Here is a 20,428-nt window from a genome sequence, read left to right as displayed (position 1 = left end):
CACAACTCAAAACACTAAAATTTTCAATTTACCTTAGTAGGTGTTCGATACCAACAAAGTACTGGTATCCACTGTTTCTTCTGATTTAAAAGTAGGAATACTACTATAAGACCCAGAACTCCCATTATTCCTGCAACCCAGGCAAAGGATGCGAGAGAAGTATCTTCACTTAGATGTGGTCCATTACCATCTCTGTACTCCACTTGAAGGTGACTCATGTCTGGAAAAAAATAAAACATAAGTACTTATTTAAATCCAAACCAGTTTTGTGGGCTATTCAAATAACATTACAAACAGATTTTACTGAATAATGATTCCAATATTAAAAGGAAGTAATTATTCAGTCCATCTATGAAAGCATATTTGAAGTCTTTTAAAATGGTCTATTCTGCTACTGTTTAGCTATTTGAAAGCTTTCTCCTGACATAAAAATTAAATTTCCTTCTTTGAAACTTCTACCACAACCATTCTTGCTCATTTCTTTTATTTCTGGCTTCTAGTGATGAAATAAAACAAGTCTAACTTCTCTTACATAACAAGAACCTTTTAGGGTGAGTTTGCTCTCACACTCCCTGAACCTATTCTTTAGGCTAAAAACTGACTGGGACAAACACAAGGTTTCCCCATTTTGATAACCCCCTAAAATTCCCAGAATTTTCAGATCGACTATATAACAATACTTCCCTTAATATTGTACTTGTGAAATATATTTTTTGAACTGAAATCTAAGACTGTTATACTTTTAACCTACTCCTAATTCATTATTCTAAATTGTCAATATCTTTTTGGATCCTGACATTGTTGTATAGTGTATTATCTATTCTATACCATTTGTAGAGTTCAGAAGATTTCAGAAGCAGATTCAGAAACCTATGCCTTTACTGAAGACAAATAATTTTTTTTTAGGTTTTTGCAAGGCAAACGGGGTTAAGTGGCTTTCCCAAGGCCACACAGCTAGGTAATTATTAAGTGTCTGAGATACTTAATTTGATTTGAACCCAGGTACTCCTGACTCCAGGGCTGGTGCTTTATCCACTTTATCCACTACGCCACGGCAGCTGCCCCAGACAAATAAAAATATTAAAAAAACAAAAGGTTGAACAGAGATCCTTTATAGTCTCCTTTCTGTGTCATCCATGATTAATTAATGGTCTCCATATCCACTTAACTATACCATTTCCTAGCCCATATCTTTCTGTTTTCTCTACAAGAATAGTTTGAGTATTGAAAAATTTTGCTAAAGTCTAGGTTTTTGCAGCATTCCCCCTTCCTAGTCATTTAATAACCCTGTCAAAAAAGGAAATAAAATTACTTTGTCACAATGTGATCTTGATGAAGCCAGTATGGCTCTTTGTAATCACTTCTTTTCTTGGATGTTCATTAGCCATCTTTATTTGGAGTACAGAATTTCTAAGGAACTAAAGCCAAACTCTGGCCTATATCATGCAGACTATACAGTCTTCCCTTTTTTCTTTCTTCTTCCCTCCCCCAAGCTTCTGTTCTCCATGATCTTTCATATGCCACTGTCCAGCAATTATATATGCTAATTCTTTAAGGTCCTGAGAATAAGGTTCATCTGGGACATCTATCAAAGTCAAATAAGTATTTTCATACTATTTCCTTAATTATCTTGAGTATCAATTCCCTATTACATATTTTTGTTCCATGCTTTCCAGTCCAAAAGGCAATCTCCTTAGCAGAGGAAACAAATAACTTTTTTGTCCCTCCATTATTAAGTTCTCATAATTTCATCTACCCTGAGAAAAGGGCCTATCCCTTCTTTAATTCTCTTCTTTTCCCCAATAAAGTTTAATAAAACCAAAACACTTTCTGTTGTCTTTTAACTTTCCTTGCCAGGCTCTTGGCTCATCCTAACTTTTGGCTGTCTTGACACTGTTCTCATAGGTTCATGCTACTATTTATATTCATATTATTATTAGTTTTTGTATATATTTTCTGTACAAATCATTTTAAAAAGAAAGTAAGCTGATAGATAATGTCTTTATGTGTGCACATCTTTCTTTGGACAACTCTTCCATTATTTTCCTTTATATTTTCAGAATTTCCTCCTTTACAGTTTCCGTTCTTCGTTGGCAAAGTCTTTTTATATAGAATTTTAGTTCTATTTATCCTTTTGTTGGACCCTTTGATATTTGACATCTCCCAATCTAGAGTCTATTTCTATGACCAGTTGTCCTCTCATTATTACAAAATCTAGGAGGGAGTGGTCATTCTCCCTTCAATAATTATCTCATTTTTTAGTCCATCAAACAGCATTATTTCTTTTGGTCAGAATCATGTCTACAATGGAATTCATTTCATTTTTTGAAAGATGGAGTTAAGACAGGAAATTATTATCAATTCCTTGAGAGATTGAGCAGGTATTTAAATAATTGAAGTCCCCCTATCATCATCAATCAACAAGCATTTATTAAGCATATGATAGTCCCTATGGCTACAAACATAAAAATCATGGTGTCCAAATTCCCAAGAGTTAATATTCTATGTATGTTTTTATTTCAATAATAAATTCAAGGATAATTTGGGGAGCAAGAATGCTAATTATAGTGACCAGAAGAAGGTTTTATAGAATGTAGAAACTAAGGATTCTAAAAGGTAGAGGTGAGGAGAGAGGGTTTTCTAAGCAAGAAGGGTAGCCATATCATGTGTGAGACATCAAGAAGTCAATCAAAACTATATTTGTGCCTCTACTTCCACAATTCATCTATTTACTATTCCTTCCAAATGATCTGTAGTATACACTAATGATTAAATTGTATGTTTCTCCCAAAATTCATTTCATACTACCTCCTCCTTCTTGTTCCTAGATTTCCTCACATAACAGTCCTTTCTTAATTTATAATGTGATCCTGTTTCTTCTGAATAAAGTAAATCATCCAGACCCACATTCCAGTTTTGAATGTCATCTCACTGAACTTAGTGAAACCTAAAAGGTCTAATTTGCTGTCTTTTAATTAAGGCCTCTAGTTCATTTTACTGGTTGCCTAAATTTTTTGCATTTGAAACTATGACTTTTACTGCTAGTTCCTTTTCCTGGAATATGTCTCTTCTGAGATTTTAGGTCTCTCAGTAGCTATTTTTCCTTCATTGTGGCTTTTAATCTTAGACATGTAGGTAATTTTCTCCCCAGCTTTTTTAGTTTAAAGCTGTTTTGATTAGATTTACAAATCGCCTGACAAATACATTCTCACCAATTTCTATTTGTGATTGGTCTGCCACTCTTGTAATTTCAATCTGTGGTCCAGAGATGTGAATCTTCATCCTTAGACACTATCTTTTTGACAAGGTATTCACCACTAGTCAGTTTTTCTCTTTCACATCCCTAAATCCTTAATAGGCAATAATGATGGCACTACAACCTGTGTCCCCATAGTCTCAATTTCTTTCTCAAGATTTCATTACCTTTTGTAAGGCCTTTTATGATTCTTTTGGCAGTATGAGTTATGCCCAAGTGAATCACCCTAAGTAGTCAGTAAGTCTTAGGAAGTTCCCTGCTATGTCTTTGATATATGCCCCAGGGAAAACAATAGAAGAATCTATTGTTATTAGTTTCAACAACTGGGTTTTACTTCTCATTTTAGTTTCAGCTTTGAAAACACTGTGCTATCACCATGATTAAAGTCTAGTTTTCTATTTAAGGGATCAAGTGAATCCCTTGGGGTGGAATCATAAATTCTGCATTGGGCAGGTAAATTATGGTTCCAACTTGTCAAGGAAAAGAAAACATACTTAATCTGTTATCTGAGGATCATAACTTTAGAGCTAGAAAAGACTTCAGGAGTTATCTAGTCCTTCCTTTGTTGATGAGGAACCTAGGACCCAGATAAGAGAAATGACTTGCCCAAGGTCATATAAGACACTGGCAAAAAATGGAATAACTGGGATTAGGTCTCAGGTCCTTTGAAAACCTGCTTATAACTTAAAATAAAAATGAATACTTCTCTTGACTTTCAAGTTTTTAAAAGGAAGCATTAGCCGATTCCTTAATAATGCAATGAAAAGATAAAGAAATGTAAGTCAAAAACAATCACAATATTTTGGAAAAAAACCTTTGGTTTAACTTCTTTTTTTTTTTTTGGATTCGTCCCTCCCCACCAGGTTCATTGTCATTGCTTAAGTTAAGAAATCAGGACTATTTTGGAAAAGCTATAACTTTGGCTTCTCATAATTAAATTTAGGTTTTCTAGTTCATCCCAATGGACTGATATTTGTTGTTATTGGTCCTTCATTCTCAAAAGAAGACCATGACATCAGAGGGGTGATACCAAGATTGGCATGTGAACTGGATTTGAGTGAGGGGAATGCTGTGCTTAGTCACCAAGCTCACTTTCTCCTCCAGAGCCATCTGGGTCCAGTGGTCAGATGTAAATCAGGATGACTGGAGATAGCCCTGATTTGAGGTATCAGGATTAAGTGACTTGTACTCAGCTAGTAAGTATATGAGACTGGATATGAACTCAGATCCTCCTGACTCCAGAACTGCTCTATTCACTGCATCTGATGTTTAGATCCATATTGGAAAAAGAGCAAAAAAGAAGGGCAAAAGAAAAGGAGGTTCCCTGTTTCCTCCTTCATAAGTGATGGAAGATTAAAGAATGTTTTTAATCTCCTATGAATGGGCAATGAGGAACAATAATGCTAAAGGAAAACTGGGAAAGAAAGTCTTTTGCTTGGTAAAAAGGGTTGCTTAGAAATAATTTAAAAACATTCTATAAACTTGAAAACTAAAATTTCTTTGTATCTTGTTGCTTTAAAACATTCCTTTTTACAAACTTTTTCAACTGAACTTATATTTAATATTTAAGTTTCTTCTTAAATTATTTTTATTATTATAAAATCTAGTGGCCCTCAAGGAAATAATATAACTATATATATATATATATAATTTATATATATATATATATGTATATAACTTGTAACATTAAGAGAAAAAAGTCAATCAGAAAACTCAGTATATGGGACACATGAAATGTATATGGAGTCCAATTATCTACCAATAAAATGGTAGATTGCATATTTAAATACTATGAATAGATTTCATAGACAATGAATCAAAAATCTTACAATTTCTATTTAAAATAACATAAATAACTATCAGAAATTTAATGGAGGTAGTACTTTATCTTAGAAAAATATGGCAATGAATAATAAATTTTCAGTTGGAAGGAATCATAGAGGCTGAATGTTACATTTTACAAATAAGGAAACAGGTCCAATGTGACACAGCTGTTAAGTCTCAGGGGGGGGAGATTTGAACCTAGAATTTCCTGACACAGCATTTTACCATACCATGAACATTCTGATGGAGAAATATGTCAGCTCTTATCCTTCTTTAATTTATTAATTAAAGCTGAGCTTTAATTTCTTATGAAGTAGACAAAGACAATTATTTTCAGATATTTTTTTTAAACCATGGGACACCTAACAAATTTCTCACAGCATGGTGAGGATGTAATAATTGCTTCTAATCATTAGGGGAGAACATGTAAGTTTGCCTATAGGGAAATTTAAAAATGCAACATTATATTATTTTTAACACCAAAATTAGGAGCAGTAACAATAAGATACTTTCTGAAGGTAGTTAGGCACTCATCCATACCTTAGATTTCTAGTTCTAGAAGGTCCACAGTGAGAATCTGAACAGGTGGGTAGGTACATGTAAAAAAAAAATGCCTTTGCTTCTATTCATCATTTATTCCAGCTTACTCTACAACCTACCTCTGGGGAGATGGATGATGTCATTTTCACTAGGGGTAGGCCATACTGGTATCTCCAATTCAATCTCTCCATGATGATTTGTCTTCTCAATGGGAATATTGGTTGGTTCGGGTACATACATCTCTTAAAAAAAGAAAAGGGATATATTTTATAAGAGATAAGAGTAAGATATAAAAATTTTCTTATTTTCAGACCAAATTGGACTCTTCATTCACTGAATATTTCTTTCCTGGTATACTAAGTGAAGTTCTAGTTCCTTGTTTTCCTTGAGTAAAGATATATCCTTTAGCTTGGTTGCCCAGGAGCCAAAGCTTATAAAATTAGGTGAGTCCCTTTATTCTCATAGTGATATACACTTTCACTTTTCACCTCTAATCAGGAAACTAAAGGTAGAGTCCTTTAAAATGTAAACATTTATTTTGAATCACTTAACTATAAACTCATATTGTAGTTTGGTCATTTTTGCAATGTTGAGTTGAATTAAAATTAAAAAAAATAATTGGACTTTAATGTCTAAAAGATCAACCTCTATATTCCATATCAGTTTCACTCTCTAAACATCCAGCCCCTCTGCTTTCCCCCACCATACCACACTCTTACCCTAAAAAAAATGAATGAATTGGAAACTTGATATCATACCCCCAATGTAAGGATAAATAGTAGCAAATTCATTTGGACTGATTTTTATTCTTAAATCATTAGTAAATTATATACCCTAATAATGGGACATCTTGGTACTTTAACCAACAATATTATAAAACAAAATTATTAGAATAATATTATTTGTCCCAAATGCTAGATATTTTTGGACCTGAATCTCCTGAAATTCATCTAAAATACTGAGAATTTTTCATGGGTACCAATAAAATAGATGTTTTCATAGCTCTTGAAAAAAATTAGAACTGGTTTAAGACTGTTAGGAAAAAAACTGAAGCATCTCCATAATAAAATTATTGTGCCTACCCTTTCCCCCTATGACTAAGCCTAATATTTTGATAAATTATTTTTGCACAAAAGCTACTCATCATTTGTAATAGAATACCCATAAAAACAATAATCACAATACAGTTACTAATAGAGCCTGTTGACTATTATCCTTGGTTCAAGTTATCTACCTAATTAGTTACCTAAATGAAGGGAAGAGAACCTAACATAAGTAATAGGTTCTGACCAGTGGGCTAAGGATGTGATATATTTTTCTATTCATTCATTCATTCATTCATTCATTCATTCATTCATTCACTTGCTTTTCAATCAGGTCTGGCACTAAACCAAGAGGCAAAACTATTTGAGGTAAAGGGCAAAGGCTTTGTGTGTGTGTGTGTGTGTGTGTGTGTGTGTGTTTGTTTGTTTGTTTGTTTAAGGCAATGGGGTTAAGACCTGCTCAAGGTCACACAGCTAGGCAATTATTAAGTGTCTGAGACTGGATTTGAACTCAGGTCCTTCTGACTCCAGGGCTGGTGCTCTATCCACTGTGCTACCTAGCTGCCCTGAGGAAAAGGCTTTTTTAAAAAAAATTATCTTTGTACTTTCTACTTTGGATTTCAGATCACATGGCTTTTAGTTTCTCAGAGAAATGATGGTAATCATTTAATTCCCCAAAATTCCAAGAGTGAAAACATATTTTACTAAAAAGATAGTTTTGTTCTCCAAAGCAGACACAAAAATTAAAAAAAAATTAAATTGGAACATACTAGTAAGGGCCTACTACAGGTCAGTCATTGTACTTAGTAAGTATAGCAGGAGCTATGGTTAATCTTCAGACGCAAAAAAAAGCTATTTTATTGGTTATGTAGGATTTCCAATAAATGTAACTGTGATGACCATTCTCTTGCTAGGTTTATGGTTCAGTTTTTCACTTCAAAACAGTACAAATGACTTCTTGTTCAGTGACTAGCTAGTTCCTAGCTTCAGTGTATACTACAGAATATTAATATTAGAACGATTCCATAAAATTATCATTATCAAAGGTAACAAATATATTCTCAGAGCCTATATAAGATTAGTCAAATAGTTATTTGATTTGCTTGTTAGGAGCAGAAATAAAAATGTTTTGAGACTATAGGAGAGCTGTGTGTGTGTGTGTGTGTGTGTGTGTGTGTGTGTGTGTGTGTGTATGATGGTTCCCTTTGGTGGTCTGGTAAAGCCTGTGAACACGTTTTCAGGAAAGTTTTTTTTTTTAAAGTGCATAGGATAAAATACATAGGATTACAAAGGAAATAAATTATGTTGAATATAGTTCTTATATTATCTTTGTTGGAATTCATGGTACCATATTTGACAATTTAGGTTGAGTTTGCAGTTCTCCTAAATGCCAGATCTCTTTCACACGGATGTAACAGGAGATGCCTTGTGTAGCTCACTTTTTGAATTTGAGTGTAAAGTTTTGTTTATTCACATTAAATTATATCTTTGTAGACTTAGTCCATTGTTCTAGTATATTGGGATTATTTTGGATTCACCATTCTTTAATCTGTGTTTGCGAATTCTCCAAACTTTGTTTTACTTGTAGAGTTTAAAACTATACCATCCATGCCTTTATCCAATTTAAATAGCATAGCATAGGGTCACTCTGTGGACACCTCCCTCCCACACTGATACTCTTGGAGAAAATGGTAAGTCATACTTTAGCAATATATGCTAATATATTTTGAAGTGAAAATAAACAGAAATCCTTTATTTACCCAGATAAAATGCCACAATTCTCTTTCATTTTTATCTAAAGATGGGTGAAATAATTGCTAGCATTTAATAGTACTTTATGGTTTTCAAATATTATTTTAAATGTCTCATAATGACCCTGGGAAGTAAGTGCTATTATTATCGATCCCATCTTGCAAATCAGGAAACAAACTGACACAGTTTAAATGAATGTCACAAGGTCACAAAGGTTAAGTCTGAGGATGAATTTGAACTCAGATTTTCCCAACTGTTGTAATCAGCACTATCTCTATTGCATCATCTAGTTGAAAGCAGCCAATTTAAAGAACACTGTCCAAGAGTTTACAAAAAAGATTTACTAGAAAGTCACTAGAAAACATTTAGAGGTATGTATGTGTGTGTGTGTGTGTGTGTGTGTGTGTATGTACACATATATTCAACAATATCTGAAATTTTTTTTCAATAAATAAGATATAAATACAGTCATGTTATCTGTACTTTTCTGTCCCCTATTTTCCCCCTCCTCTGCAGTTTCAATAATACCTCCCTTGTTCACATCTTATCCTCTCATGCTTAGACTACTGTCAGGTCTTTTACCTGTTCTCCATTCTCTGTTATTTAAACACCTTTTTTTTTTTTGTCCCATGTCTTTTTATTTACCAAAACACCATTTTTATGTTACTTTGTGTATAAAAACCTACAATGGTTTTCTGAGAAGCCTTCATAGGTCCACTGGAATATCTTCCTCCTCTGAACTCAGAATACTTATAAGTCAATTATTTTGAAATACTTGCATCAGTTCTTGCACGTTTTTCTTTATTACTTATTATATAATCATTTAACTTTATCTTTTGGGACTCTCTTTTCAACTATACTGTTGGGTCCTGTGAGGTAGAGACTTTGTTCTGTATTCCTTGTGCATTCTCTATTGAACTCACCACTTTACAAAGAAAAAATGTTCAATATGTATTGGTGATCTAATTTTTGACATTAGCTCTAAATGAACTGATCAAACAACTTCAGTGGTATTGAGATGTCATGTTCACAATTATCTAATAAAGAACATAATAATACTAAAAAAATATCATCAAACTTGTGAAGAAATACTTGATAATCTCTAGTCTATTTTTTCTTCTTTTTCCATATCAAAATCAAACCATCAAAATTTTAACTCACAATCCTTCCTTTTAATGGGAGATATGGACTCTCTCTCATGTGTTTCTATACATTTATGTACATGTATTTGCATATCTGTGTATATATAAATATATGCAAATACATATGTACACGTGCAAAGACAAATATATATGCATACATATGTATAAATTTAATGAGACTGATTTTATCAGAATTGTCATATTCTAATTTTGAAACTCCTTTCACTAATTTGGTTATTCTGAAACTTGCAATATTAGAATTAGTTGGGTCATTGAAAGGTTAAATTATTTGCTCCAGATCACAGAGCATGGACTTGAATCCAGAGCTTCCCAAATTCTAGGTCAGCTCTCTATCCATTATTCCATGTTATTCAAATTATAATATTCTGGAGGAATGTCAATGGTAAGTTCAACTTTCTAAAAACAGCAAAATTAAATGAAATTATATTTTAGAAAAATTAGAATATACAGACATGTGTATATTTAATACACACAGATATATATATATGTATATATATATATATACATATATATATATATATATATATATATATATGTATATGTTCAATTGAGGTCATATCTTTACAATGCTTATAAAGAGTAGCCAAGTCAGTGAAAAGCTCAAATAAATTTTTGGTTCTTTTAATACCAATTATCAGCTTGATTAATGAAAATGTCCAACCTATATGAACTGTTCTAGTGCATTAGAAACCTGACCATAAATTGTTTATATTGAATAGGGTATCATATTTAAAAACAATTAAGGAAGAAAGGAGTGAAATACCAACTCCTAAGCCTGTCATTTAAGGTATTCCAAAATATCCTCACTCCCTTTGAGTCTATGTCCTTCACACTGGGTTCCTAACCATTACTTTATAGTATCCTGTACTTTCCCTCTCTGTGTCTTAAGATCACTCATTCTCATATGCCAGAACTATATAATAGATGACTGGTTGAAGTCCTAAAGCTCTTTTCACCACCCAGCTTTGGCTACCAGCTTTGTTTTTGCCTTCTTTGATCTATTTGTTCTGAAATTTTTTAGGGAACTTTTTTTTTTGAGTTTTCCTTTTATCTTATCACATCCTCTACCTCGGATCATATCTGAGCAAAAATGGATGAAAAACCATTTCTTAGGCATTTACTATGTTAGGTAAAGTACACATATTTTGTAAACTTTCTTGAGAGCAAAAACTAGGTGGATTTTTTTTCCTTCTTGTACCTGACTTTCTACTCATCTAGTGATTACTTACCATTCTTACAATGTACAATTAGATATTTGTTGAATTGGACTGCATTTCTGTACTATTGCATACCAATCCAGGACCATGGGGAAGCAGAGGTGGTTCTTTAGTTCCTCAATGGAATTTCAGCCCAAGCCTTTACAAGTGGTTTACTTATTCTTAGTCCGTGGTCTCTCCATCTTGGGTACATGGGGCTGCTTGGCTACTACTGAGAAACCACTGGAAAGACAGGATCAACTCTCAAATTTAAGATTTATGGAGCAGTATATGGGAATGCTAGTACTGGGAATCAGGAATACATGGGTTCCCATCCCAGATCTCACTGGCTGTATGACTATGGGCAAGTTTAAGCCTTAGTTTGCTCATGGGAATATTGTGAGGTTCAAACAAGATAAGGGAAGTACAGCACTTTGGAAATCACAAAGCATTCTATCAATATTGGGTAATTATAGTGAGAAACAACAGTAGGAAAGGGAGAAATGATTACCTTTGAGGAAGGAGAAATATGAGGAAAGAATTTGTGAGAAGAGTTAATGTGTGAGAAGAGGTATAGATGTGGAGCCATGAGTGTGATGTTTGATATAGTAAGAAGTAAAAGAGAAAAGTGTGCACTTTTGTGCACTAATTGAAGGGGATTGGTGGGGGGAAAGTTTCATGTAAATCCTTTTAATTTGGGTCTTATATATAGTCATGTGTTAAAGTTCACTTTTTTTTCACTTATATGCCTTTTATTGAATTTTTTCTCATTATATCCTTCTAGTTTTGCAACATGGGCTTCAACTAGCAAAAACTCAACCAAACAACATATTTTCTTTGAGATACAACAATAGTACTTGTTATATTATGTTCACAAGACCAGACTCTTTCCTAAAGAACAAAAGTCTTTAAAGAATTCAGGTTTCTTATGAAACTGAAAAAAAAAAACTAAAACAACAATATAATATAGAAGCTAACAGACAGATTTCCCCAAGTATTTTGCTTTGTCCCTATGACCAGCTAGTGATTTATGGACTAAATGGGATGAAACACAGCTTCCCAAATTCATTCTTAAACAAAACAAATTTAACTTGAAAATGGGAAGGGTCACTGCTTTGTTACCTGGACAAATTGGGCAGCAGCTTCCTTCAACATTGATGGGTTCTCTACAGGGCAGAGGTGGGCAGCTGACGGTAGAACACAGGGTCTGCCCCTGCAAACAGTAGCAGTGGGTGCAGCTGTCGATGTCCCATCTTTCTTCATCTGCATATGTTTTACCACTGAAGTGGCACATGGCCTTCTTTGGTACTGGATCTTCTATTGAAGAGAATAATACATAAATAATGCTTCTTCAGATGGTAAAGCACCACACTAAATTTGCAAGAAATAAATGAGTACAATTCTTTAAAAGTTGCACTCATGTTTCCAAAGTTTGGGGCAAATTTGGGGCTGTATTTGTGAGGCTCAGAAACAGTCCTATTCTGCTCACAAGTATGTCTGTATACATTTATCTATACACACAAACATATATATGAATCAGGAGAGGAGAGGGCATGTTCCAGAAAAAAAAAGCAGGAAGATGATATATGGAATGTCTTGTGTGAGGAATGAGGAGAATTTCAGTTCAGCTGAATCTTTGAGTACAGGAAGCAGAGTGATGTCTAATGAAATGAGAAATATAGATTGGGAAAGTTAGAGTGAGAGGTGTGTGAAAATAAAGATGTTATTTTTCCCTCATCTAAACTCATGAATTTCTTGGAACCTATCTACAGATTCCTTGGGTGTCTGAGGATCCCAGGTTAAGAATTCCTCCCTTGGAGGTAGAATGGAGTCACTAGAGATTACAGAGTAGGGGTGTCAGATCTATATTTAAGAAGAACGACTCCAAAGTGCAGAGAATGGATTGGAATGGGGAGAGACTTGAGGCAAAAAGACTCAGTAGGAAACTGTTGAAATGATCTAGGCAAGAATGAGGTGTTTAGTGATTAAAATAAAATGGTTACTGTGTAAGTACAAAGGAGTTGTATGTGAGAGATATCCTGGGGGAAGAAATAACAACTTTTACAATTGACAGGATATATGGAGAGAGGGAAGTGATGAGCTGAAGATGACAACAACAGGGTTTTGAACCTGAGAAATTGAAAAACAATAGAAATAGAGAATAGTCAATAAGAAATAGGGAAATTTGGAAGAGACATGGATTTTGGGGAAAATAAAATGAGTTCAGTTTGGATGTGCTGAGTTTAAGATGTCTCTGATATATCCAGTTTGAAAAGTGATACCATATACATATAAACTCACAAATACAAATGAATTGAGATGATGGAATGATAAGCTCAGGGGCACTGATGAGGTTACTAAGAGAGAGAGAGAGTCTAGAGAAAAGAAAAGACCTAAGACAGAGCCATGGGGAAATGACTGAGAGGAAACAAACAGGAGGAAGAAGTGAGATGAAAAGAGGAATGTCAAATGCAGAACAAGAGTTAATTAGCAATTACAGATCATTGGTGATTTTGGAGAGCAATTTTAGCAGTGACAAGATTTGAAGCCAGACTGGAAAGAGTTGAGGAGAGACTATGAAAAAAGGGAACAATAAGTCTTCTGAAGGATGTTGGAGACTGAAGCATATTGGAAGACAGTATAGTATGAACTAGAATTTGGGAGAAGCTGAGACAAAGGATATAGTAAGGAATACAATCTACTGGAGAAAATGGGAAGGGATGAGCTCAAGGTCTTATGAACATATGTGTGAAATATATCTTAGATAGAACTTACTTGAATGCCTTTGTTAAAAATTTTCAATTGTATTTTTCCTTTACTTGATCAAACTGAAACTGAAATAAGTATTTGGGCAATTTTTATGGATTTCTTTTTTACTTCCTTCCCCAAAATAACAGCAATTTAAGAATAAGCAATAGTAGTTCCACTAAAAAAGATCATGAATTGTGTGTTACTAGTAATCATTTCCTTTAATCTTACCGAAGTTGGGTGTATTTTCCACATCAAAAAACAAAGTAAGCCATTATTTAGCTTTATATATATATATTATATATATATATATATATATATATATATATATATACACACACACACACACATACATATATATATAAAACAAAATAACAAAACATTTTGTAAAAAAATAATATTCATTTATAATATTCTAACACTTTATTATAAGTTAGGTTCTCCTCTCCTTTTCCTAACTCAAAAGCTTTCCAATTTCTCCACTTTACCTGATTATTCCTTGTCTACTCACTCTTCCTTGCCCTAACTCCTTTTGCTAGTTTCCTAAAATGAATGGAAAACAATTTCTCAGGTCTAGTCCTAAAATACTAACGACTAACAGTGGTTGGGAATAATCATCATTGGGCAGCTGTCTAATAATAGAGAAGGGAAAACTACAGTGAGACATTTTCTTGAGGAAAATTCCTACTTCCTTTTGCCTAGGTCAAAAAGATGACAATGAGAAAGATGATGCAGAGTGACCAGATAGTGATGAGATTAACAGAAATCTCATGCTCAGACTCATGTTTCCCTGGTCCTGTTTTTGTGGCTGCATATCTACAGTCTAAAAATCACCAATAAGTGAAGTGAAGATGGTGTGTGAAGACATATAAGAATAAATGGGAAGGAAAAGAATTCCTGCTCGTTCTCTCTCTCTCTCTCTCTCTCTCTCTCTCTCTCTCTCTCTCTCTCTCTCTCTCAAAGAAAAGCATGTTTTTTTTTTGGAAGACAGTTGTTTCAGCTTCATCCTAAGCACACAGATAGTATTTGCTGATAGAGAGGACACAAAACTGAATCCAGAGAGACAGATACCTGACTCTGTATAAATCTGTCTGTCCAGATATCTCTTCTGAAGGGGTTTGGAATCAAAATACTTAAAGAATTAGAAGACTTTTTTGTCTAGGGCAGTCCTAAATTCTAGAGTGGAATGACTGGAAGTAGTTATCCTATAATTTTGCGTAAAGCCATTCCAGAAGGGAGTAAGATCATGCATGGGATAATCATAATATTTTCAGCTGGAAGGTTTCTCCAAGGTCACAGGATCATCAAATTAGAGCTACAGAACTGAGAAGGAATTCAGATGCCATCTAGTCCAACTCCTTCATATTGCAGAAGAAATGGAAGCTAAGAATCTACTGAAATGAGATTTCTAACAGAAAACCAAAGAAACCATATTTGGTAACATTTTGTCTCTTGTATTTATGACCTCAAAAATTCTATATTGTATAGGCAGCATAAAAATGATTATATGTTAAGATTAAGTAGGATAATATTTCTCCTTACTTGGCTTACCTTTTTATTGTTATAAAAATATACTTCTTTTTACTTGTATATAATGTGACAAAGTTTTTTGGTCATTTGACTTCATCTTCTTAAATTAAAACAACCAAACAAACAAACCTCAATTAGATATTTCAGATTAAACAAGATGAAAGTTATTACCAAAAGTGAAAGTTATTACCAAAATTGAATCATGGTGAATATGCTAGAACTCCTAGGAAACAAATCCAAATTCAATAAATATCTCAGATAAAATTAGAGGATCATAGATCTAAATTGTAAAGGTACCTCTGAAATCATTTAGTCTGAATCCTTCATTTACAGTTGAGGAAAATGAACTCTACCAGAGTTAAGGTCATTCAGATAATTAGTCAATATTTGAACTCATGTTCTCTGACTTCAAATCAACCACTCTTTTTATTGACCTACATAGCCACAATACATCAATATAAATTAAGAGAAGTATGATTTCTAGCTAATAATTCATTTTATTATAGCCAACACAGAAAAGCACTATATAGACTGGAGTGTGCAATCTAGTGGATACTTTAGAGAATGTTTTTGTACAGTTGAATCTCTTCAAAAAGTCTTAGAACCCAAGAAAGGGTTTCATGGCATGGAGTAATAAATTCAAAAATGGAGATTTATATAATAATCTTATTGCTGCACACCATGTTGTAATCGTTAAAGGAGCAAAGTTATTCACACTAATGAGATCATAAATCATCAAATTATCAAGTAAATATTTGTGCATTTCTACTTTGAAGAAGGTTAGTTATGTGACAAAATGGATAAAGTACTAGGCCTGGAGTCAAGAAGACCCAAATTCAAGTCCTGGCTTTACACACTCACTAGCTTTGTAACCTCTGTGGCCTGTCTGCCTCAGTTTCCTCCTCTATAAAATGAGATGGAGAAGGAAATGGCAAACCACCCTAGTATCTTTGCCAAGAAAACACCCAAAGGTGTTTAGCTATGACTGAAAATTATGAAACAACATTGAAGGAAGGACTCAAGCATTTATTATCCACTAAATAATTGGGACACAAATACAAGCAAAAAAAAGACAATTCTTTCCTCTAAGGAGCTTACAATTCAGCTAACACCAGAAGAAACAGAACTAAAGACCCTAAAAGCATCAGACTATGCCAACTCTGCCAATTCACTGAACAAAAATAGTATGAAAATTTTTTCAGAGTAAATTGTAATTTTTTTTTGTTTTGATTCAAATACCTGGTCCTTCTAATGTTAATAAGAGAAGATAGAGGAAAACTTCCACTTCTATTTCCTTGATTTTTTCTATTGGTTGAGGAGAATTTTTGTATGAAAGCTATGGAGGTATTAAGCTCTGCTCAAAGGATGAAGATTTGTCCCCATTGTGACAGATAAGATGCTGTTTAAATTAAAATGTGTCACAGACTATGATAAGGTTCACCCCTTTACCCCTCATTGTTGAAATTTCTGTAGTGGTTTTAAAGTCAGAGTTCAAATGCACATTTTAAAAATATTTTTTGGAGGAGGCACACATGTGAGACCATCATCATACAACACCTACTACCACTACCATTAAGTCACAGAACGCTGCTACCTTTCAACCATGGAATGCAGACTTGTCACGAGGAAGTAATTTTTCAGTTTTTATTGTGGTGAATACAAGGAGGGAGGAAACATGAAATCTTAATGCAGGCTTAACTGACTTCTCCAACTAATTTTTATATCTATATTTCCTTGGTGAGTCTTTTTTTGGTTTTATCTTATTTCTTTATTCTATCTTAAATGTATAATTTAGCTCATGATTATTTTTTTGTGGGGAAAAGAAGAGATGTTTGTCAAGGCCGAACTTCATTTTTACTCCTGAAGTATTTCTTACTAATTATATTAGAAAGCTAATTAACTTCTGTGAAAGAGTAAAATGAATAAACACCACCAATCTCTTCCTCTATTAGTATCCAATTTGGTACTTCAGGGTACACTGTAATAGAAAAATTTCCTACTCTGAGACTGATTATATAAGGAAGAAAATAAATTATTGTTTTAAAGTGGAGTCCTTCCAGATTTAGGGTCTCATCTTAGTATTTCCATGTTTTCTACTATGAGGTGGGTGAGAAGCAAAAATCACATTTGCAATGACTTGGCTTTTTCCATTCTTGAGCTTTCTTCCTTCTACTGATACCATAAGGGTATGAATAAGATGTTGGCATAAAAGGAGGCAAAGACCCAGTGTGAAAACTCCTGGGGGCAGCTAGGTGGCACAGTGGATAGAGCACCGGCCCTGGAGTCAGGAGTGCCTGAGTTCAAATCTGGACTCAGACACTTAATAATTACCTAGCTGTGTGTCCTTGGGAAAGCCACTTAACTCCATTGCCTTGCAAAAAAAACTTAAAAAAAAATTCCCAGGGAGGAAGTTAAGCAATCCTAAAAACTACATTGATTCTTTGAAGTCCTAAGGGTGTAATTTAGAAACCTAAAGCAATAATTTCCTACATTCTCAGAGGTGTCCTAAAGATGGGATGAAATTCTTATTTTTTAGGAACATTGTCAATAATAAGTCAGTTTGGTTTGCAATGTTGAGGTCTATGAAAGAGGGTATTGAGTCTGTTTAACCTGCTTTTTTAAATAAATGCTTGATGGTTTTTATAAAAGTGTATCATTTATTTTTGCTAATAATATCCCATATATTTGGATTTCACAATTAAAACCAGAGACATCCCTTATCTTCACCATATGATCAGCCTGTCTTCCTTTCATTTGAGTATTTAAGATTAGAGACAAAGGAATTTAAATAGCATTTCAGTGGACTAATTTTGTTTTATTTTGGTCACAATATATGGAAAATTATTAGGTGGAAAAAAGAAGAGATCTCATCAGGAAATTATATGTGATTAGCCTCGATAAGCACCCAAGTTGTTTGCCATACCTGATACACATCTTTACACACATACACATCTATATTCTCTTTATTTTGGAAAGAATGAATGAACCCACTTCTACTCACTGAAGAGTAAAAAAGTCACACTATTAAAATATAATAAACAGGCTTTTTATTAAACCTACCAAGTGCAGAGTATTATGCTAGGCACAACATCCCTGTTTTCAAGGTGTATATAGCATCATTCAAGAAATGCAATGTGAGGGCAGACAGGGAAGATTGTTATCAACTATGGGGTCATGGAAGACTTCAATGGTTGGACTTATACAATGAATAGGAATTCAACAAATGAAATGAGCAGAAGCAATTTCAGGTCTATAGAACAAATTGAAGACTGGATACTTATATTCACCACAAATGAGGAGGTAGTCTTCATGTTGTATATGTATTATATCATCTCAGTAAATCATAACTCTTGAAGGCAGCAACTGTTTCATTTGTGCATTGGTCTAACTAACAAAAATTAATATATATTTGCTGAACTGAAGACTAGAAGGGGGAAAAAAATCTGAGGTTTATTTGTTCCTTGGATATTTATGAAGATGGTTATAAAAGCCACAAAAGATGGGCAACACAATATCTTGCCTCAAATGATTTCCTTGGAGAACAAAATGTAACTGGAACATAGTTAAACCTTATTAAGATTAATTCAGACATTCACAATTCTGTCTCCATCTAAAAATATAGTCCTTTCCCCCACAAAATGCCATATTATATACTTTAAGTTATATGAAGCATTCAATGACAAACTCGATAAATGTTTGCTGCTTTGCTATGAAGACTGCTCTTATTAGAAAACAATGTAAAAATTCTTTCAAGGAGACAGTGAACAAGGTAATTGTTTATCCAAATAAAATGAAGTTGAAATACTATTATCTAGATGGACTTTTATTTATAATATCTATCAAAGTTTTATCTAAATTATTGTGAAAATAGCTTTAAGCATCATTTCAAGACTTTCACAGTTAGCCAAGAGATGAATAAGTAATCTCTTTTCTCAGACCATTTTTGTTTCCTACAATTAATTTATTTTGGGGGAAATGAAATCCTCAATCTTCTTTTGATGGGTCACAGACACACTTAGAGCTGAAAGGGGTCTCAGATGTTTGTTAGTCCAACCTCTTCATTTTACCAATGAGAAAACTGAGGTTCAATAGAACCATCATAGTTTTCTTCAGTATTCACTGAATGTTGTTAAGTGCCTGGCATAGAATGAGATTAGGCCCATTTTGAACAATGACTGGAGCATTGGATTGAAGCTTCAAAAGGCACAAGCTTCTCTAAATAAATTGTGGTTCCCTTTCTTTTATAGAGCGTTAGCCTCAGAGTCATGATGACCTAGGTTCAAATTCTGTCTCTAATACATATTGACTATGTGACTCCAGGCAAGTCATTCAATCTATAAGGACCCCAAGAAACTTTCTAAGACTTCTAAGTTGCAACACAGTTGATGATCTGCAATGTTAGGGAAAAGTTTCCTCATAGGGGAATTCCCTATACTAATGAACTCATAGGTTCCCTTCCCATCCCCCAAAAGTATATTACTACAGATCTTGCTAAAGTTATATGTATAATTACATGGCAAACTTTCATATATCAAAAGCAAAGTTTGTGTTTTACCTAACTCTTTCACGGATGAATTAAAAAAAAAGCCCTACAGAATTGTGAATTCTTGGTCCCATGACACCAAATGAAGAACATTATTTCCCAGGATCACATTCTTCACTTTGAGCACTGTATCAGAAGAAGCAATAAATGATACTTCAAAAATTCATCAGTCAGTGCATCAACATCTGTACTCTGTCAATTGTAAATCGTGTTGAAAGTGAATGCTGATCTACAGGAGGTGGAAAGAAAAGAGAACCAGTAATCTTCAAGCAGAGGATAAAGAGCATCTTCTTTTAAATTGTATAAAAAAATAATAAATAAAAGAGGGACACTCAGAATAAGTGATAGCAAGAGCTGTGGCCCCCCACGCACTCTGGTATTCAAAGAAAAGTTTTCCCTATTCCCCAAACTGCTGATCTAGTTTTGTACATGCCTCACCTGCAGTTGCCATTTTATAGTACAAATATCTCTTGGGAATGTGACCCTGGCAACTTCCCCGAGGCTTCTTAATTGCTTGGCCAGGTCATTTGAGGGGCTTAAGACCCGAGTTATGTTTTTTTTACATATGCCTGATGTTTGTTTAAACTTCCAAGGAAAAGGAGTCCTTATTACACCTACCTGATACCTTGGTGTCAATGTAGTAAATATATATGTATGTGTGTGTGTATATATATATATATATATATATATACACCCCCACCTGAATAATAAAAAAAAGGCTACATGCAAATGATAGCGGCAATCTGTTCAAAATCTGATTGCTATTGCAGCCTCCCTGCTGATCAAGGCATCATCTTCAAATAATGACTGTAGCTGACACCCAAGATAATGGG

General features: G+C 33.8%; 1 protein-coding gene across 4 annotated transcripts in view; it reads right to left on the bottom strand.

The window, feature by feature from the left end:
- The window catches only part of CRIM1 (cysteine rich transmembrane BMP regulator 1), a 241,272-nt gene that overhangs the window by 2,616 nt on the left and 218,228 nt on the right, over positions 1-20,428 (bottom strand). For 3 of the 4 annotated variants that reach the window (XM_074209689.1, XM_074209692.1, XM_074209691.1), the window contains 3 exons: positions 11,897-12,091; positions 5,740-5,862; positions 33-220 (listed from right to left, as the gene is read on the bottom strand). In XM_074209689.1, coding sequence (XP_074065790.1) covers positions 33-220; positions 5,740-5,862; positions 11,897-12,091 — 506 coding nt within the window. The remainder of the gene's footprint in view (positions 1-32; positions 221-5,739; positions 5,863-11,896; positions 12,092-20,428) is intronic. The other variant, XM_074209690.1, reaches the window with a different exon arrangement.

This window comes from Macrotis lagotis, chromosome 1 (genome assembly GCF_037893015.1).
Source record: "Macrotis lagotis isolate mMagLag1 chromosome 1, bilby.v1.9.chrom.fasta, whole genome shotgun sequence".
Taxonomy (NCBI): Eukaryota; Metazoa; Chordata; class Mammalia; order Peramelemorphia; family Peramelidae; genus Macrotis; species Macrotis lagotis.
The sequence above is the reverse complement of the archived record's forward strand: the minus strand, read 5'-3'. Positions and strand labels throughout refer to the sequence as shown.